Source organism: Rhea pennata, chromosome 15 (genome assembly GCF_028389875.1).
Source record: "Rhea pennata isolate bPtePen1 chromosome 15, bPtePen1.pri, whole genome shotgun sequence".
Taxonomy (NCBI): Eukaryota; Metazoa; Chordata; class Aves; order Rheiformes; family Rheidae; genus Rhea; species Rhea pennata.
Genome location: NC_084677.1, coordinates 16,819,582 through 16,833,527, shown reverse-complemented (window position 1 = coordinate 16,833,527; position 13,946 = coordinate 16,819,582). Strand labels below are relative to the sequence as shown.

General features: G+C 45.5%; 1 protein-coding gene across 5 annotated transcripts; it reads left to right on the top strand.

The window, feature by feature from the left end:
• The first annotated feature begins 333 nt into the window (after positions 1-333).
• On the top strand, positions 334-12,924 carry TOP3A (DNA topoisomerase III alpha). Of its 5 annotated transcripts, none has more exons than XM_062588568.1 (20): positions 334-366; positions 1,112-1,550; positions 2,834-2,893; positions 3,314-3,387; positions 4,183-4,258; positions 4,770-4,878; positions 5,142-5,285; positions 5,830-6,000; positions 6,273-6,373; positions 6,507-6,581; positions 6,699-6,781; positions 6,901-7,108; positions 7,283-7,468; positions 7,990-8,119; positions 8,549-8,662; positions 8,743-8,908; positions 9,335-9,478; positions 9,775-9,897; positions 10,219-10,964; positions 11,961-12,924. In XM_062588568.1, exons 2-20 carry the CDS (start codon positions 1,365-1,367, stop codon positions 12,134-12,136), a joined length of 3,072 nt encoding a protein of 1,023 aa, XP_062444552.1. In that variant the 5' UTR covers positions 334-366; positions 1,112-1,364; the 3' UTR covers positions 12,137-12,924. The 5 variants fall into 5 exon arrangements, with proteins under 5 accessions (XP_062444552.1, XP_062444554.1, XP_062444556.1 ...); XM_062588569.1 differs by having other exon boundaries at positions 338-366; positions 1,116-1,550; XM_062588570.1 differs by lacking the exon at positions 6,507-6,581.
• The last annotated feature ends 1,022 nt before the right edge of the window (positions 12,925-13,946 follow it).

The following is a 13,946-nucleotide window of genomic DNA, read 5'->3' as shown; positions in this document are numbered from 1 at the left end:
GGCCGCCGCCGCCCGGCAGCCATCTTGGGGTCACATGACCCCGCGGCCTCTCACCCGCCACCCGGAAGCGAAGCCGCCGCCCCTCGCGTTTGCCGTTTAAGGCCTTGATTTGGTCTTTCTTCTTTCCTCTTTTTTTTTCCTTTTTAAGGCGCCGCTGCCGACGCCGCCTCGGCTTCACTTAAACCCGCGGGCGGCCGCGCCGAGCCGCGGCGGAGGCCCCGCGGGGCCTCCTGGGAGCTGTAGTTTTCTCCCGCCGCAGCGCCGCTGGCGGCAGCACTTTACGGCAAGACGTAACGAAGAGGTAAAGCGCGCCCCGTCCCGCCGCGGTTTGCGACAGCGGGAGCGCGGGAGTGAGGGCTGTCGAGGGTGAGGAGGGGGCCGGGGAGGTGGCAGTGAGGGCGGTCCTAAGCTGGGGGGGGGTCTGTCCTGGGGTGGGGAGAGGAACTGGGGGTGACGCGGGCCCTGTCACAGGGTGGGGAGAGGGTCTGGGGAGGTGACAAGGGGCCCTGTCACAGGATGGGGAGAGGGTCTGGGGGGCTGACGGGGGGCCTGTCAGGGTGGGGAGAGGGTCTGGGGGGGTGACACGGGCCCTGTTCTGGGGTGGGGAGAGGGTCTGGGGGGGGTGACAAGGGGCCCTGTCACAGGGTGGGGAGAGGGTCTGGGGGGGTGACGCAGGCCCTGTTCTGGGGTGGGGAGAGGGTCTGGGGGGGTGACAAAGGGCCCTGTCACAGGGTGGGGAGAGGGTCTGGGGAGGTGATGGGGGGCCTGTCCCTGGGTGAGGAGAGGGTCAAGGGAGGTGACAGTCTGTGGAGGGTATGAAGAGAGCCTGGGGGGGCAGCATGGGCTGTCAAGGGTGAGGAGAGAGTCTAGGGAGTGCCAAGGGGGCCTGTTCTGGGGTGAGGGGCTCATCCCAGAGTGAGAAGAGAGCTTGTCCCGAGCAGGGGACTGAGGGGCCTGCCCTAGGTGAAGAAAGGTGCCATCCGGGTCAGAGAGTGTTGAGGGGGGACCCTGTCCCAGGCTGTGAGGTGCCAGAAGGAGGGCAGGAGCCACAGGTTAGCTGTTTTTGTTGGGGGAGCAGAGGTGCCTTATCCAGCTCAGCTGCTCTTTGCAGATAGGCCATGACTCCTTGAGATCTGCGCGGAGAAGGCTGTGCCGTGACTCACACACAAGTAGTCTTACTGACGTGTCTGCCTGCTGGATGCCATAGACCCCCCCATCCCAGATCACTGGTTAAAGATCCATCAAGAGGACTTTTAGGGACTGCTCTGTGTACTAAAGGGGATCAACTCCCTGGGGAGAACTGGTCCCACACGAAGATACAATAACATGTTTTGGCGCCGTGGGAGCTGTCACCATCAACTGTAATGAACTTTCAAGTGAGGCTCTTAGCTAGCTGTGGAGTCAGGATGCTGCCTCAGCCCTGGCGTCTCTTCTCTCGGGCTGCAGAGGATATGACGTTGCAAAGGATCCGGAAAGTCCTGTGTGTGGCTGAGAAGAATGATGCTGCCAGAGGAATTGCAGATCTTCTCTCCAACAGCAAAATGCGACGGGTAGGAATATATCAGTTTTCACACGTCCTTATTGCTTGCTAATACTTCTACAGATACAGCTTAATTGTCTGGAGACGGTCAGCTCATCAGTGTGGGTTCAGTTCCAATGCAGTTCAGTCCTGGTCTCAGGTATATCCATACCTGGTGCAGCCCTGGCCTGCTCTGCGGAACTTGACACAGGTCAAACAGCATGTTCAGTGTCTTGTGCTGTTTTTGTCTGTGGCCTTTTCTGACCATGCCGGGGTACTCTAACCATTTTCATTTGTGAAGTGGACAAACACCGCTTGTCCAAGCATGTTTTGGAAGTCTTGGGCTCCTGTTTTTTTTGTCACTTAACTGCTGTTGGAATTCAGCTCTAGTTGTGCTCTGTCTCTGCCTGCCTTCTCTAGGCATTGAGCTCATCTGTGAGGATTCCCTGTGTTCTTCCTAGCTTCGCAGTGTATATAAAAGACATTATGAATTGAAACTGTCTGCTGGCATGCATTTCCTAGTCAAAAAGCACTGCTTCTGCAGCATCAGCAAGTATCAGGGGTTTATGGAAGTTCACGTAATATAGCGAAGATGGTCTGTAGTTTGGTGAAGAGGAGTTCAAAGATCTTGTCTCTCTACTGCTGCTTTGTTTTGTTACCATTGATAGTTTGCATAATTACTTGTTATTTTAGTTTACCTTATACCTAATAACACCTTTTGATAGAGTGCTTAGAAGAGCTAATATTTTTTGTGAGGTGTTTCTAGTTCAGAATTGTATTAGAAATGGAAGATGTTGTTGAGAACTTGAGCATTGAGAGCCCTGTCAATGAAGACATTGATGTACTTCTATAGAAGATGCGAATGTTTGTATCTAATCTGGAAACTTCCACAAATCTTGGTCAGATGAAAGGTACTCTTGGGGTTCCTGGGATGACACCCTCGTTGTGGTTTGGAGCAGGACAGTTAGTTGGCAGGAATGAGGAATGTTTGTCTTTGCTGCTGGCCAACACCATTAAAACGAATCACTTGGTTTCTTACCATCTATCTTCATCATCTGTGGAGTAATAACCCTGGCTTCCCCTTCAGGTGTATTTTGAAAGTGTCTTACAATGGAAAGCACCATTTCCCTATCTCTGCAAATGGTATTGGCCACTTCCTTTCACCCTATCTTGCCTTTGTGTTTTAGCTACAATATCTGATTTTCTCTTGCCCTGTACTTCTGTTTGTTCTGTCATTACAGTACGTATGAACTGAGATGAGATGTGTTTGGTTTCTGTTGGAAGCCTGAAACAGCAACTTTTCTTTTTTTCTAGAGAGAAGGGTTTTCCAAGTTCAATAAGATCTATGAGTATGACTACCAGATGTTTGGCCAGGTAAAGTTACTTTCCTAACCCTTCTGGTTTAGAGAAATGCAAATTCCTAATTATCAAAAGCCATTTGTCAGAATTTATTAAATGCATATTCAGGGATGGGGACACTTGTCCAAAGAAGACACACAAAGGAGTCAGAGATTCCTTTGGCTCAGTCACTGACCTGTTGTATTCTCTTAACTCTTTCAACCTTCTATTCTTCTATTTTCCATCTGTCAAAAGCATTTTGTTAGTTAGAATTGGGAGCTAACGACACAGATTCAGGATAAGGATATGGGTTTAGCTGATTGTGGAGAGACAATGACAATAGCAGGAGGGAGATATCACTGATTTTGTGTGAATTGAGAACTGCATCAAGACTGTGGGCTCTGGGCAGTTTTTAGCAAAAGATAGACACTAATTACCTTGCTCTGTCTTTTGCAGAATGTTACTATGGTGATGACATCTGTGTCAGGACATTTACTGGCTCATGATTTTAAGATGCCTTTTCGCAAATGGTTAGTACTCAGTACCCCCCACAGGAGGAAGGGTTGCCATTTTCTGCTTTTAATCCTGAACTGAGCAGCGTGGTGCAAGTTCCAAGACCATCCTGTAGAGCAGTGCTGATGTAGTCAACATGGAGCACACTAGTTAGTGTGACTGTTGCCTCAGAAAATACCTTGCTGGTTCCCCTGGGGCAACATATTTTTGTCAACTAAAAGAGAAAGTACATCTGGTCCAGTAGTAGACGTCCACAGTCCTGGAGCAGGAAGGGGCTCTGACACGGTGCACTTCAAGTAATCATGTCGATGAGGATGATAACTATTAAATTCTATATAGGATAATTAAAATCTTGTACCAAATGACTATTTTCAGAGTGTTTTTAAAAAAGAAAACCCAAATTCAAGTTAAAACAGTGATTAAAATACACTTTGGCAGCCCCAAGGAAATAAGCCAATTCCAACAGTTGATTGACGTTTTTGTGTTCTTTGTTCAACTGAGAGTTGTCCTGGGAAGCAAGAGTTTTTATCTGACTTGCCTCAGTTTTGTTCTCTCTACTTGAAATAAGAACTTTTTAGGGCTTTGTTTTTTTCTGTGATAACATTTTGTGTCTATATTACTTTTGAGTAAATGTAACTCAGTATTTCATACAAGCTCCAGAGTTGTCTAAGACAAGATCCATAATGTTAGATGTGTTCACCCTTCCAATCAATACCTGAGCAACACTTCCTTACACGGGAGCACCAGTTAGTCTCTTGCCATGTGTTTTAGTTTTTGTTTGTTATGCACACTGCGTATCTTCTGTTTACCAGGCATAGCTGCAACCCCCTAGCACTTTTTGATGCTGAAATCGAGAAGTATTGTCCTGAAAATTATGTGGATATTAAGGTATGTACTTGTAAGAGTTTCCCTGAAACTCTGAGTTCAGAGATTGGTTCTACAGATACCGTCTCAAAGGGAAGATCATACCTTTGTCCTTACCTTCTAAGCCTCTAGGATTTAGAAAATTCTTCCTGTGCTTTGTAGGATTATATATGTTTTCATCTCTGACATTGAAAGTCTTCTGCTCGTGCACGTAGTACAGTGAAGGAACAATTACTTTGTTAACAGTAAAATATTTTTTCTAATTGGTAATTGTGTCTTGATTTTTACAAAAAGGGTTGTTTCCAGACAACAAACTGTGTGGTACAATCCATCATGTTTTAACAAAGAGGTAGTTGTAAATAAATGACTCAGTCCTTTTGAAAGCTGCCTAATCTCATGAGAGACACGATTACAAAATGTTATTGCAACAATCTATCTCTATGGATACGCGTTGTATTTTATGTTCGGTTAGTGAGTTACTTTAAAATTGAATGACAAAGGAAGTGCTCTGACATGTCTCATTTTCTCCTCTTAGAGAACCCTCGAACGAGAAGTCCAGCAATGCCAAGCTCTGGTGATCTGGACTGATTGTGATCGAGAAGGAGAGAACATTGGTTTTGAAATAATTCACGTTTGCAAAGCTGGTGTGTAGAGCGTCTTCTGTATCAATTTGAGTTCCATTAAAATGCTGATTTAACAGGTATTGCTGCTCAGAGTTCTAATAATAGAGACATCTCCATATCCAGGTTAAATATGTTGGTTGTAGAGTGGGGTACACCAGAAATGTGTTAAAGTATTGGAAAGCTGTAGAACAGGTTGACAACATACTCTTTTTAAGACAGCTGCTTATTGATCGCTTTTCCATTGTCATTTGAGTCACTTTTTGATTTTTCTTTTTGTCTGACAGTAAAACCAAACCTCCAGGTTTTCCGAGCTCGTTTTTCAGAGATTACGCTTCATGCTGTCAGATCAGCCTGTGAGAATCTCACCCAGCCAGATCAAAAAACTAGTGACGCTGTTGATGTCAGGCAGGAGCTGGACCTCAGGATAGGTATGTAAATACACCTCGGAGACGAAGAGAAGCTGCTAGGCCCGAGCTGCTGCTTATACCTCTCTGAAGGAAAGTGAGCAGGAGCGTGGTAGATAGGCAGGGGATAGTCAGCACCAGCTTTACCAGTGTGCAGTTCTTATCTTTAAATACGTGCACCTGCTCAGACTACTGTATAAACTACATAGCTGGCCATTGTGGTCTTCCTGGCTTCTCATTCAACTGCACTGAATTCACGTTGTTAAAGCTCAGCAATGGATGTTTCAAAATCATCTGTGACTGAATCCCGATGCAAGACAGAAATGCCTAAACTCCTGTGTTGCAAATCTGAAATTTTTTTCTTAGATCGGAAGCGGCTAAGTCATATCTCCTGTTTTACTGGAAACAACACACACTTTGAAGCAAATATTAAGTTTGTGCATAGCTGATAGGCTTCTGTGATTTAGATTTCGGAGTATTATTAAAAAAAAAAAAAAGCTCTGAAATGGTGCGGCATTATGCTCTAATGTTTTGTTACTCAATTCTAGCATTCATTTTATTTTCTCAGGTGCTGCCTTCACCAGATTCCAGACACTGAGGCTCCGGAAAATTTTCCCTGATGTTCTAGCAGATCAACTGATCAGCTATGGTAGCTGCCAGTTCCCAACACTGGGGTTTGTAGTTGAACGCTTTAAAGCCATCCAGGCCTTTGTTCCTGAAGCTTTCTATAAAATCAAAGGTATGTTGGAGGGAAGCAAGTACTCAGCTCCATCTTACAGAGTTTGGCGTGTTTGAAAAGAAAATGAAACCCTAATGTTCAGGATAAAATACAAATTGCAGGAAAAGTATCAGGGCAATGAACAAACACTGTGGCAGAGGTGATTTCCTTTTTCTTTGCCATGATCATATGACAGAGTTGGAAAGATTCCCCAGAAGTGTGGCCCCATTGCCTCTGCTGTCTTCAAACTATGTTATTACTGTATGCATCACTCAGATCTGTTTTCAACTCAGTGACACATGAACATGAGGACAGCACTGTAGTCTTCAACTGGAAGAGGAATCGACTCTTTAATCACACAGCATGTCTGGTGCTTTACCACATGTGTATGGAGGTAGGAAAGTTTGTAAATTGTATAATTCAGTATCAGCCAAACATTTCTAGCATCCTTCTTGCTCAAGTTATTTAAAGAACAGTCCTTCTAAACTTTTCAAGGAGATTTTGCATTTTGCTTACTCTGTGTTTAGAATCCTGTAGCAACTGTTGTTGAGGTTGCAAGCAAGCCAAAGAGCAAATGGAGACCTCTACCCCTGGACACTGTGGTATGTTTGATACAACAATGCTAAAAAGACTTATCTGAAAGGTGCTTTTAAAATATATTTTACTTACCTCAGAATTATGCCACAAATGCATTTTTCTTCTGGTTCTTCCCAACACAGGAACTTGAGAAGTTGGCTTCCCGTAAACTGAAAATAAATGCCAAAGAAACCATGAGAATAGCAGAAAAACTCTACACTCAAGGGTAAGAAAGATAGATTTGCATGTGCTGGCTTGATAAATTCAAAAATAAATGTCCTTTAATCCAAAATGGGAAGTGCCTCAGAGCTCTTCCTAAAGTCCTCCTTTGCCTTTTTTCTTAAGGTTCATAAGCTATCCTCGAACTGAGACCAACATTTTCCCCAAGGAGCTGAACCTCTCTGCCTTGGTACAACAGCAGACACAGGACCCAAATTGGGGAGCGTTTGCACAGAGGATTTTGGACCAGGGTGGGCCAACCCCTCGGAGTGGAACCAAATCAGATCAGGCTCACCCTCCCATTCATCCCACAAAATACACTGCTAACCTGCAGGTGAGTTTAATAAAGGCAGAGGCAAACTTGATTGTATTGCTTGATATATTAAGCTAGGAGGCTTAAAAATGTGATCATTAGTATAGTATGCTGGACCTGACATCTCGCTGTTATCTCTTGACATCTCACTAACACCGGAGAAGACTCTCACACTCTTCTACTGTTTGATTTTAGGGGAATGAGCAGAGACTATATGAATTCATTGTGCGCCATTTTTTGGCTTGCTGCTCTCAAGATGCCAAGGGACAGGAAACAACTGTGGAGATTGACATCGCTAAAGAGCGATTCATCGCTCAAGGACTAATGATCTTGGCCCGAAACTATCTGGAAGTCTATCCTTATGAGAAGTGGAGCGATAAGGTAATAGCCTTGGATATCATAGATGGGAGAGGTTAAAGTACTTGGAGTTTAAATTTGCACTTGGTTGTACTAACGTGAAAGCCTTAATGCTAAATTCAGATCCCTCTGCACAATGTCCTTTGACAGTTCCTGGCCTACTAGCTGTTTCATTCAGAGTCATCTCTGTTAATAACCTGTGCTGTATATTGTGGCAGTTTTGGATAGAGTCTTTTCCTTCTGACGCAACAGTAGGGACCGTACAGAGCTGCTTCCATGTGGGGTTGACCTGACTTACTAAGAGGAGCTGTAATTGCTGTTTCGTGGTATCTTTAGCAGCTCATTACTAACTTATCCTAAGGCTCCTGAGGGCTGAATTTCCTGCAGAAGAGGGTGCTGCTGTATTACTGCATCAGCTTGCTGTTAGTGTTAGTATTATATAGTTAGTGCTGTTAAGCTATACTATAGTTTGTATAGTGCTGTTAGTATTTTGTCTTCAGTGAATGGTGCAGAAGGTAGTTTCACAGAGATTCTCCTTTCTTCAGGTTATCCCAATATATCAGAAAGGGTCTCGCTTTCAGCCCACCACAGTGGAGATGGTGGATGGGGAAACCAGCCCTCCATCGCTCCTCACCGAAGCAGATCTCATTGCACTCATGGAGAAACACGGCATTGGTCAGTATTGGCAGTGTTATCTTAGGCTCTCTTGAGAGTTTGGTTCATATGCTTCTCCTTCTCGACTTGTTCAATACCAGTTCTGTCCCATCTTCAGAGTAGGGAATTTTCTAAATGCCACTTCAGACAAGAAATCACTTAAATATTCAGAGTGAAGGAATAGTAGAAACCTGTTGTCAAAGCCCAGAGTTCTAAGGAGTCTGTAGAGCATCTCCAGTTACATACCTCATGGGACGTGCAATTTAGGCTCGCAGCTGTGCCTGTGAGCAATTTGTCAGCCTTGTTGCCAGCAGGAGTTGAGGATGGTGCTGTGCCTGGCCATAAGTTCTTTCCCTCTTTTTGCCCATTTAGCACCTTTCACTCTGCAGTAGACGCAGGGAAAAATCACCTCTTGGCATCTGATTCACCTAACAACTTGGCTACTTTCAGGGACTGATGCCACTCATGCTGAGCACATTGAGACCATTAAGCTGCGGATGTACGTGGGCCTTACGGCAGATCAGAGGTTCCTTCCAGGCCACCTGGGCATGGGGCTGGTTGAAGGTAAGGGCAGTGCTTTCTAGGTAGAGGACAGATTCCTTACTCACTCCTTCATTTCATTCACCATGCCATATGTTTCTCAGGCTATGATTCTATGGGCTATGAGATGTCCAAGCCTGACCTTCGAGCTGAGCTAGAGGCTGATCTGAAGCAGATCTGTGAGGGGAAGAAAGACAAACTTGCAGTGTTGCAGCAGCAGGTACAGAAGTACAAGCAAGTCTTCATCGAGGCTGTGGCTAGAGCCAACAAGTGAGTCCTGCCTTTGCCCTCCTCTGTTTGCTTTGCTGTTTTGGGAGGGGTAAGCTTCTGGGGCTCAGTCTGGAGTGGAGTGGGTTCCCATAACACTGTTTCTCTGGTGCTCTATCCAGTATTTGCAGGCACTTGCAAGGGAAGAGATGACTTGCAGTATGGCATGCTGTCATGAGCTGGTGCCAGCTAACTGCCTGTCTGCATTTAAACTCATTGGATTAAATTCAGAGCCAATTAAAGGAAAGGCAGCATGCACTGACCTCTTTCACATTGCATTCGCAGCTAACTGATAGCAGTCATCATGCTGAACTGATGTACTTGTGTGGATGGCTGGATCTCAAAGGGGCTGTGCTGAAGACAGAAATTCACCACCTGGTTACTCTTTGCAGAGGAGATGCATAGGATGTTGTACTTGTTTGTTTTTAGATTGGATCAAGCTCTGGCTCAGTATTTTGGACAAGCCACGGAAATCGCAGAGCAAGAGGAAGTCTACCCAGCAATGCCAGTTTCCATTCGGAAGTGCCCACAGTGCAACAATGATATGGTCCTGAAGACCAGGAAGAATGGCGGGTTGGTAATCTTCCCTGTTGCAGAAAGTAACCTTCTGTGTCGGTTTGTGTGTTGCTGGACATTGTTCATTTACCTCTTCTCTTTGCAGTGTGTATAACAGCCTGGGTTGCAGCTAGCAAACTCTACCAGCTACACAAGTTTAACGGACTCAGCTGAACCTCTCTCTCCAGTACACGTTTGCTCTTAAAAATTGTTTTAACAGTTTCTATAGCAAGCAATAGCTGAGAAGAAGAGGGGAGAACAAGTCACTGACTGTTGTTGCCTCTTCCTCATTCAGTCTGTTTATCCCATGGCAGGTTCTATCTCAGCTGCATGGGCTATCCAGCTTGTAAAACTGCAGTCTGGTTTCCTGACTTTGTGCTGGATGTAGCCAAGGATGAGAGTGTCTGCGCTGTGTGCAAACCCCATCCAGTTCATAGGTAAGTTGCACTAGTTACCCATTAGGCAAACACAACCCTGCATTACCTGTTAGCTGTCAGGACCAGAGACTTCCATGGGCCAGGCTGGGCAGCTCTTTTGTTCCAGTCTTGGAAAGCTGGAGCAGCACTCTCACGGCTAGGGGGTGATAAGAAGAGGAAGGAAGCCAGTGTAAGTACAGCAGGAGAGAGAGAGAGAGAGAGAGAGAGAGAAAAGAAGAAAAAGGAAAGAAAAGAGAGCGTAATACTAATCAACTCCAAATCAAGCTTGGTTGATGAGGAGTTATGTGAACTGGGAGACTTTTATTCTTCCTTTTCTTCTAGGCTGAAATTTAAATTCAAGAGAGGCAGTGTCCCACCCATGATGCCCCTGGAGTTTGTTGGCTGTATTGGAGGCTGCGATGAGATGCTAAGAGAGCTCTTGGACCTGAAATACTTGCACAGGTCATCCCAACCGGTGTGCTCAGCCAGCCAGCAAGCTAATCACTTGCAGGCCAACCACTCCTTTAACAGAGGGGCTGGTGGTGAAAACAGGCAGGTGAGGAGGACCACAAACCTGGCATCAGGACGCCTACTACCGTTGGGTTCAACAAGAGAAACCAGGCCTGCTCCTTCTGCAGCTCCCGGTGATGGAAACAACGCAGTGATGTGCAACTGTGGGAACGAAGCAGTGCTGCTAACTGTGCGCAAAGAAGGGCCCAATAAAGGCAGGCAGTTTTACAAATGCAGTGCCAGTACCTGCAACTTTTTCCTCTGGGCTGATCAGCAGTCAGAGGACAGAGGCAACACAGCTCTGCCAAGCTCTGTGCCATCCCAGCCTTTTGGGGGAAGGGGCCAAACAGGCTTTCAGAACCCAGGAGGAGGAGAAGGAAGAGGCCTGGAGCTCTTTGGAAGCAACAGCTCCAATTCAGGAGGTGGAGGCAGCACAGTCTGCAAGTGTGATCAGCCAGCAATCACACGCACCGTCCAAAAGGACGGGCCTAACAAAGGACGGCAGTTTCACACCTGCTCTAAACCCAGAGATCAGCAGTGTGGCTTCTTCCAGTGGGCAGATGAAAACATGGTACCAGGTAAGGCTGGGCTGGGACTTTTCTTAAAGCTAAACTGAACAGATACTTATCATATGCAGTTTTTTTTAAAAAAGGTGGCACTGTATAAGGCTATCCTAGCATGACAACTCCTAGAGCAGCTCTTATATTTGACAGATCTCAGGTTTGTCTTTTAAAAAGAGCTGGCCAGATGCATTATAGCATTTAAAAATGTTGCTTGTAACAATCAAATCTGGTTTACCTTCTTCTGAATGCCAGCAGAATATGGGGCTGTTTCACACATCCACCAAGATCTGTGCTGAAAGTTGGCACATCTGTAACTCGGTGGATAAAGCCCACTACATTTCCAACAGGCTGTTGGGGAATCGTCCTCCCAAATTCTGGTGTTTGGCTTTGAGAAAGCTGTTTGATTTGATAGAGGGTTGAAGCAGCAACATCACTTTTGGAGATCTTAAACCTCGTTCTGTCATACCAGAAAAGCCGTGCTGCTCCCTCTGGCCTAGTTTAGGAACACAGTGAAAAGCCAAGTCTTTCTGAAGCTTTGATCACAGCTGAGAAACTGAGTGTGGCTGCAGGGGAAAGGTGGTGAAAGTAAGCATTCAAAGGGCTGTTAAATCACTAAATAAGGATCTGAAAGAAAGGGCACTGACACCAGGGAACTGTAAGCAAAGTACAGAGGTAGAGATTTGATCTGAGAGATCTTTAATGTTGGCTTCTGCCTTTTTAGACATTAGGCCCTGAAGGAGTAGAATTAAGTTTTCAAAACTGCTTAAAAACAAGTTTTACTCTGGCATATTTTGCTGTTTTGGCTGTAGACCAGAGTATGCAACCAGAAAGATGAGTTTCCTTGTTCTGATCCTATGTTTAGCTAATATTGCAAGACAAATGGGTAGTTTCAAGAACAATTTGAGTGGCTGGGACACTCAAATCCTTCATCTACTGCCATTTTGAACTTAGCTTCTGTTTCTCAAATCCTTATATATCAAAGGTACTTACACCTACATTGTTTCTCTCTAGGAGCTTTTGGAGATTCTTTGAACCACTTTGGGAGCAGTGGATACTCAAGAGAATTGGGAAGTAAAGCTAAGAGACCAAGCAATCTCTCCTCAGCAGCCACTGCCAAGAAACCACGGACCTGTAGCATTTGCCACCAGCCTGGCCACACCAGGAAAACTTGCCCTCAAGACCACTGAGCCCCAGATGGACATCTCTTGAGAATCTGAAAGATCCAGGATTGCAAACTGCTGTGGCAGCAATTGCTACTGAAAGGAACTAGTTTATAAGCTGGTCTGTGTTGAGTGCTTTCTGGAAAGGCTAGTAGTTGTCTGCTCCTGCCAAGGGATAGCATGCACTACAAGCCTGGGCAGCAAGAGTCAAACTGTCTTTGAAAGGTGGCTTCATTACCTGGATCAGCCTGTAATTTCAGTTGCTCTTCCACTGAGTTGATCAGGATACTCTAAACATTACAAGGAAGCATTTGGAAACAGCGTGGGCCTGTAGGGAAAACGGCGCTGGATCTGCCTGCAGCTCCCACTGTGGTGGTTGCTTCATGCAGCCTGTCTACATGAGCAAGAGCTGGTTCTTAGCCACTGGGACAGCCACCAGGGCTGCTTGGCTCTTCTCAATCCCTGGCTTTCCACAGTGTGGAATTTTATTACAAGTTGTCCTTCTAAGTCGAGGTTATCTGAGAAACATTCCCCTTTTTTTCTTGTCATAGTCCAGTACCTTCCTTACCTTGGTTGTCGCTGCCTGAGAAGGAGAGACAGGTGCAGAGAAGACAGATCTGGTGCTTGCCCTGAAAGGAAGGCTCAGCTGAAGTGCTCAGAAAGAGCCTCCTTTTTAGGCAGCTCCTGAATTTGAAACTTAAGTTCTTCCTCAAGGATTGAGGTATGCCTATATGATGCTGCTAGTTAATGGATGTTATTTTGATCGAACTAATAAGGTTATTATTAAAAGATGATTTTAAGTTTGTTACAGTGAATCACTCTTAGCTCTGCCTTGTTGCTTCTTCATACTTAAAATAGTTGAGCTATTACTATAAAAGCATCCACCCAGATTTTGCTCTTTCCATTCACTCACTTATCGGAATAACGTAAGAGCTTTCTTGGCAGAAACTCCCCGTGGCTTTATTTAGAAGTGAGCTGCAGAAGGGTAGAGGAGGAAAGTGGTTTATTAGCTGCATCTGTTGTAGTGCTGCTGTCCAGGGGAAGATAGACAACTGGCTGAACCTGAAGAGAGATTCCACCCCCACCCCGCCACACACACACACACACCCTTCAGCTAGACTGAACTCCTTCAGAGAGCCAAACTACCTCCTCCCTCCCTGTTTGGGCTTCCTTTGTGCATCAAAGCAAGCAGAACCACAAAATTGTTTTTTCTCAAATGCTGGAGCTCCGCATTCATCTTTTCCTATAGAGCCTCTGGTACTGCTAAAGACACCTCCAGCAACCCTGCTCTTTCCTGAACACTGAGTGCTTCCTATGGGCCAGTACTAAGGTGCAGTGAGGCACATGTTTCAGCCGGCTGAAGCACTGTCTAGAGGGTAGCTTGAAGGAGAGGAGACCACAGTAGCACAGGAGGTCTCTTAAAGTCTGCGTGAAGAGGAGCACCTTTTAACTTTGCAGCAGTTCTTTGCTATCAAGCATATATCTCTGGCCTATGGTCAGGAGAACCCAGATTCCATTTTATGGTACCCTCACTCCCACTATTAACAGCTGTAGCCTAAAAATACAGGCCTGCTGGTTAAAGTAACAGGATTAAGAGGCTTTGTAATGCAATACAGAACTGCCTAAAGCATGGCAGAAACCTGGGCAGCAGTCTCTTAATGGCAATAGCAGTAGAAAGCAAGCATTTGCCTAGCATAGAGGCAGCAGGTTAAGTGTTGCTGATAGCATTAGCTGTTGCAGATTTTACTGGTTTAAAGTTAGTTAGCATTACGATAGCTGAGCAGTTCAAAGCCTCTAAGTAAATGGCACAAGCTCATCATTCAGACAGATCATGTAC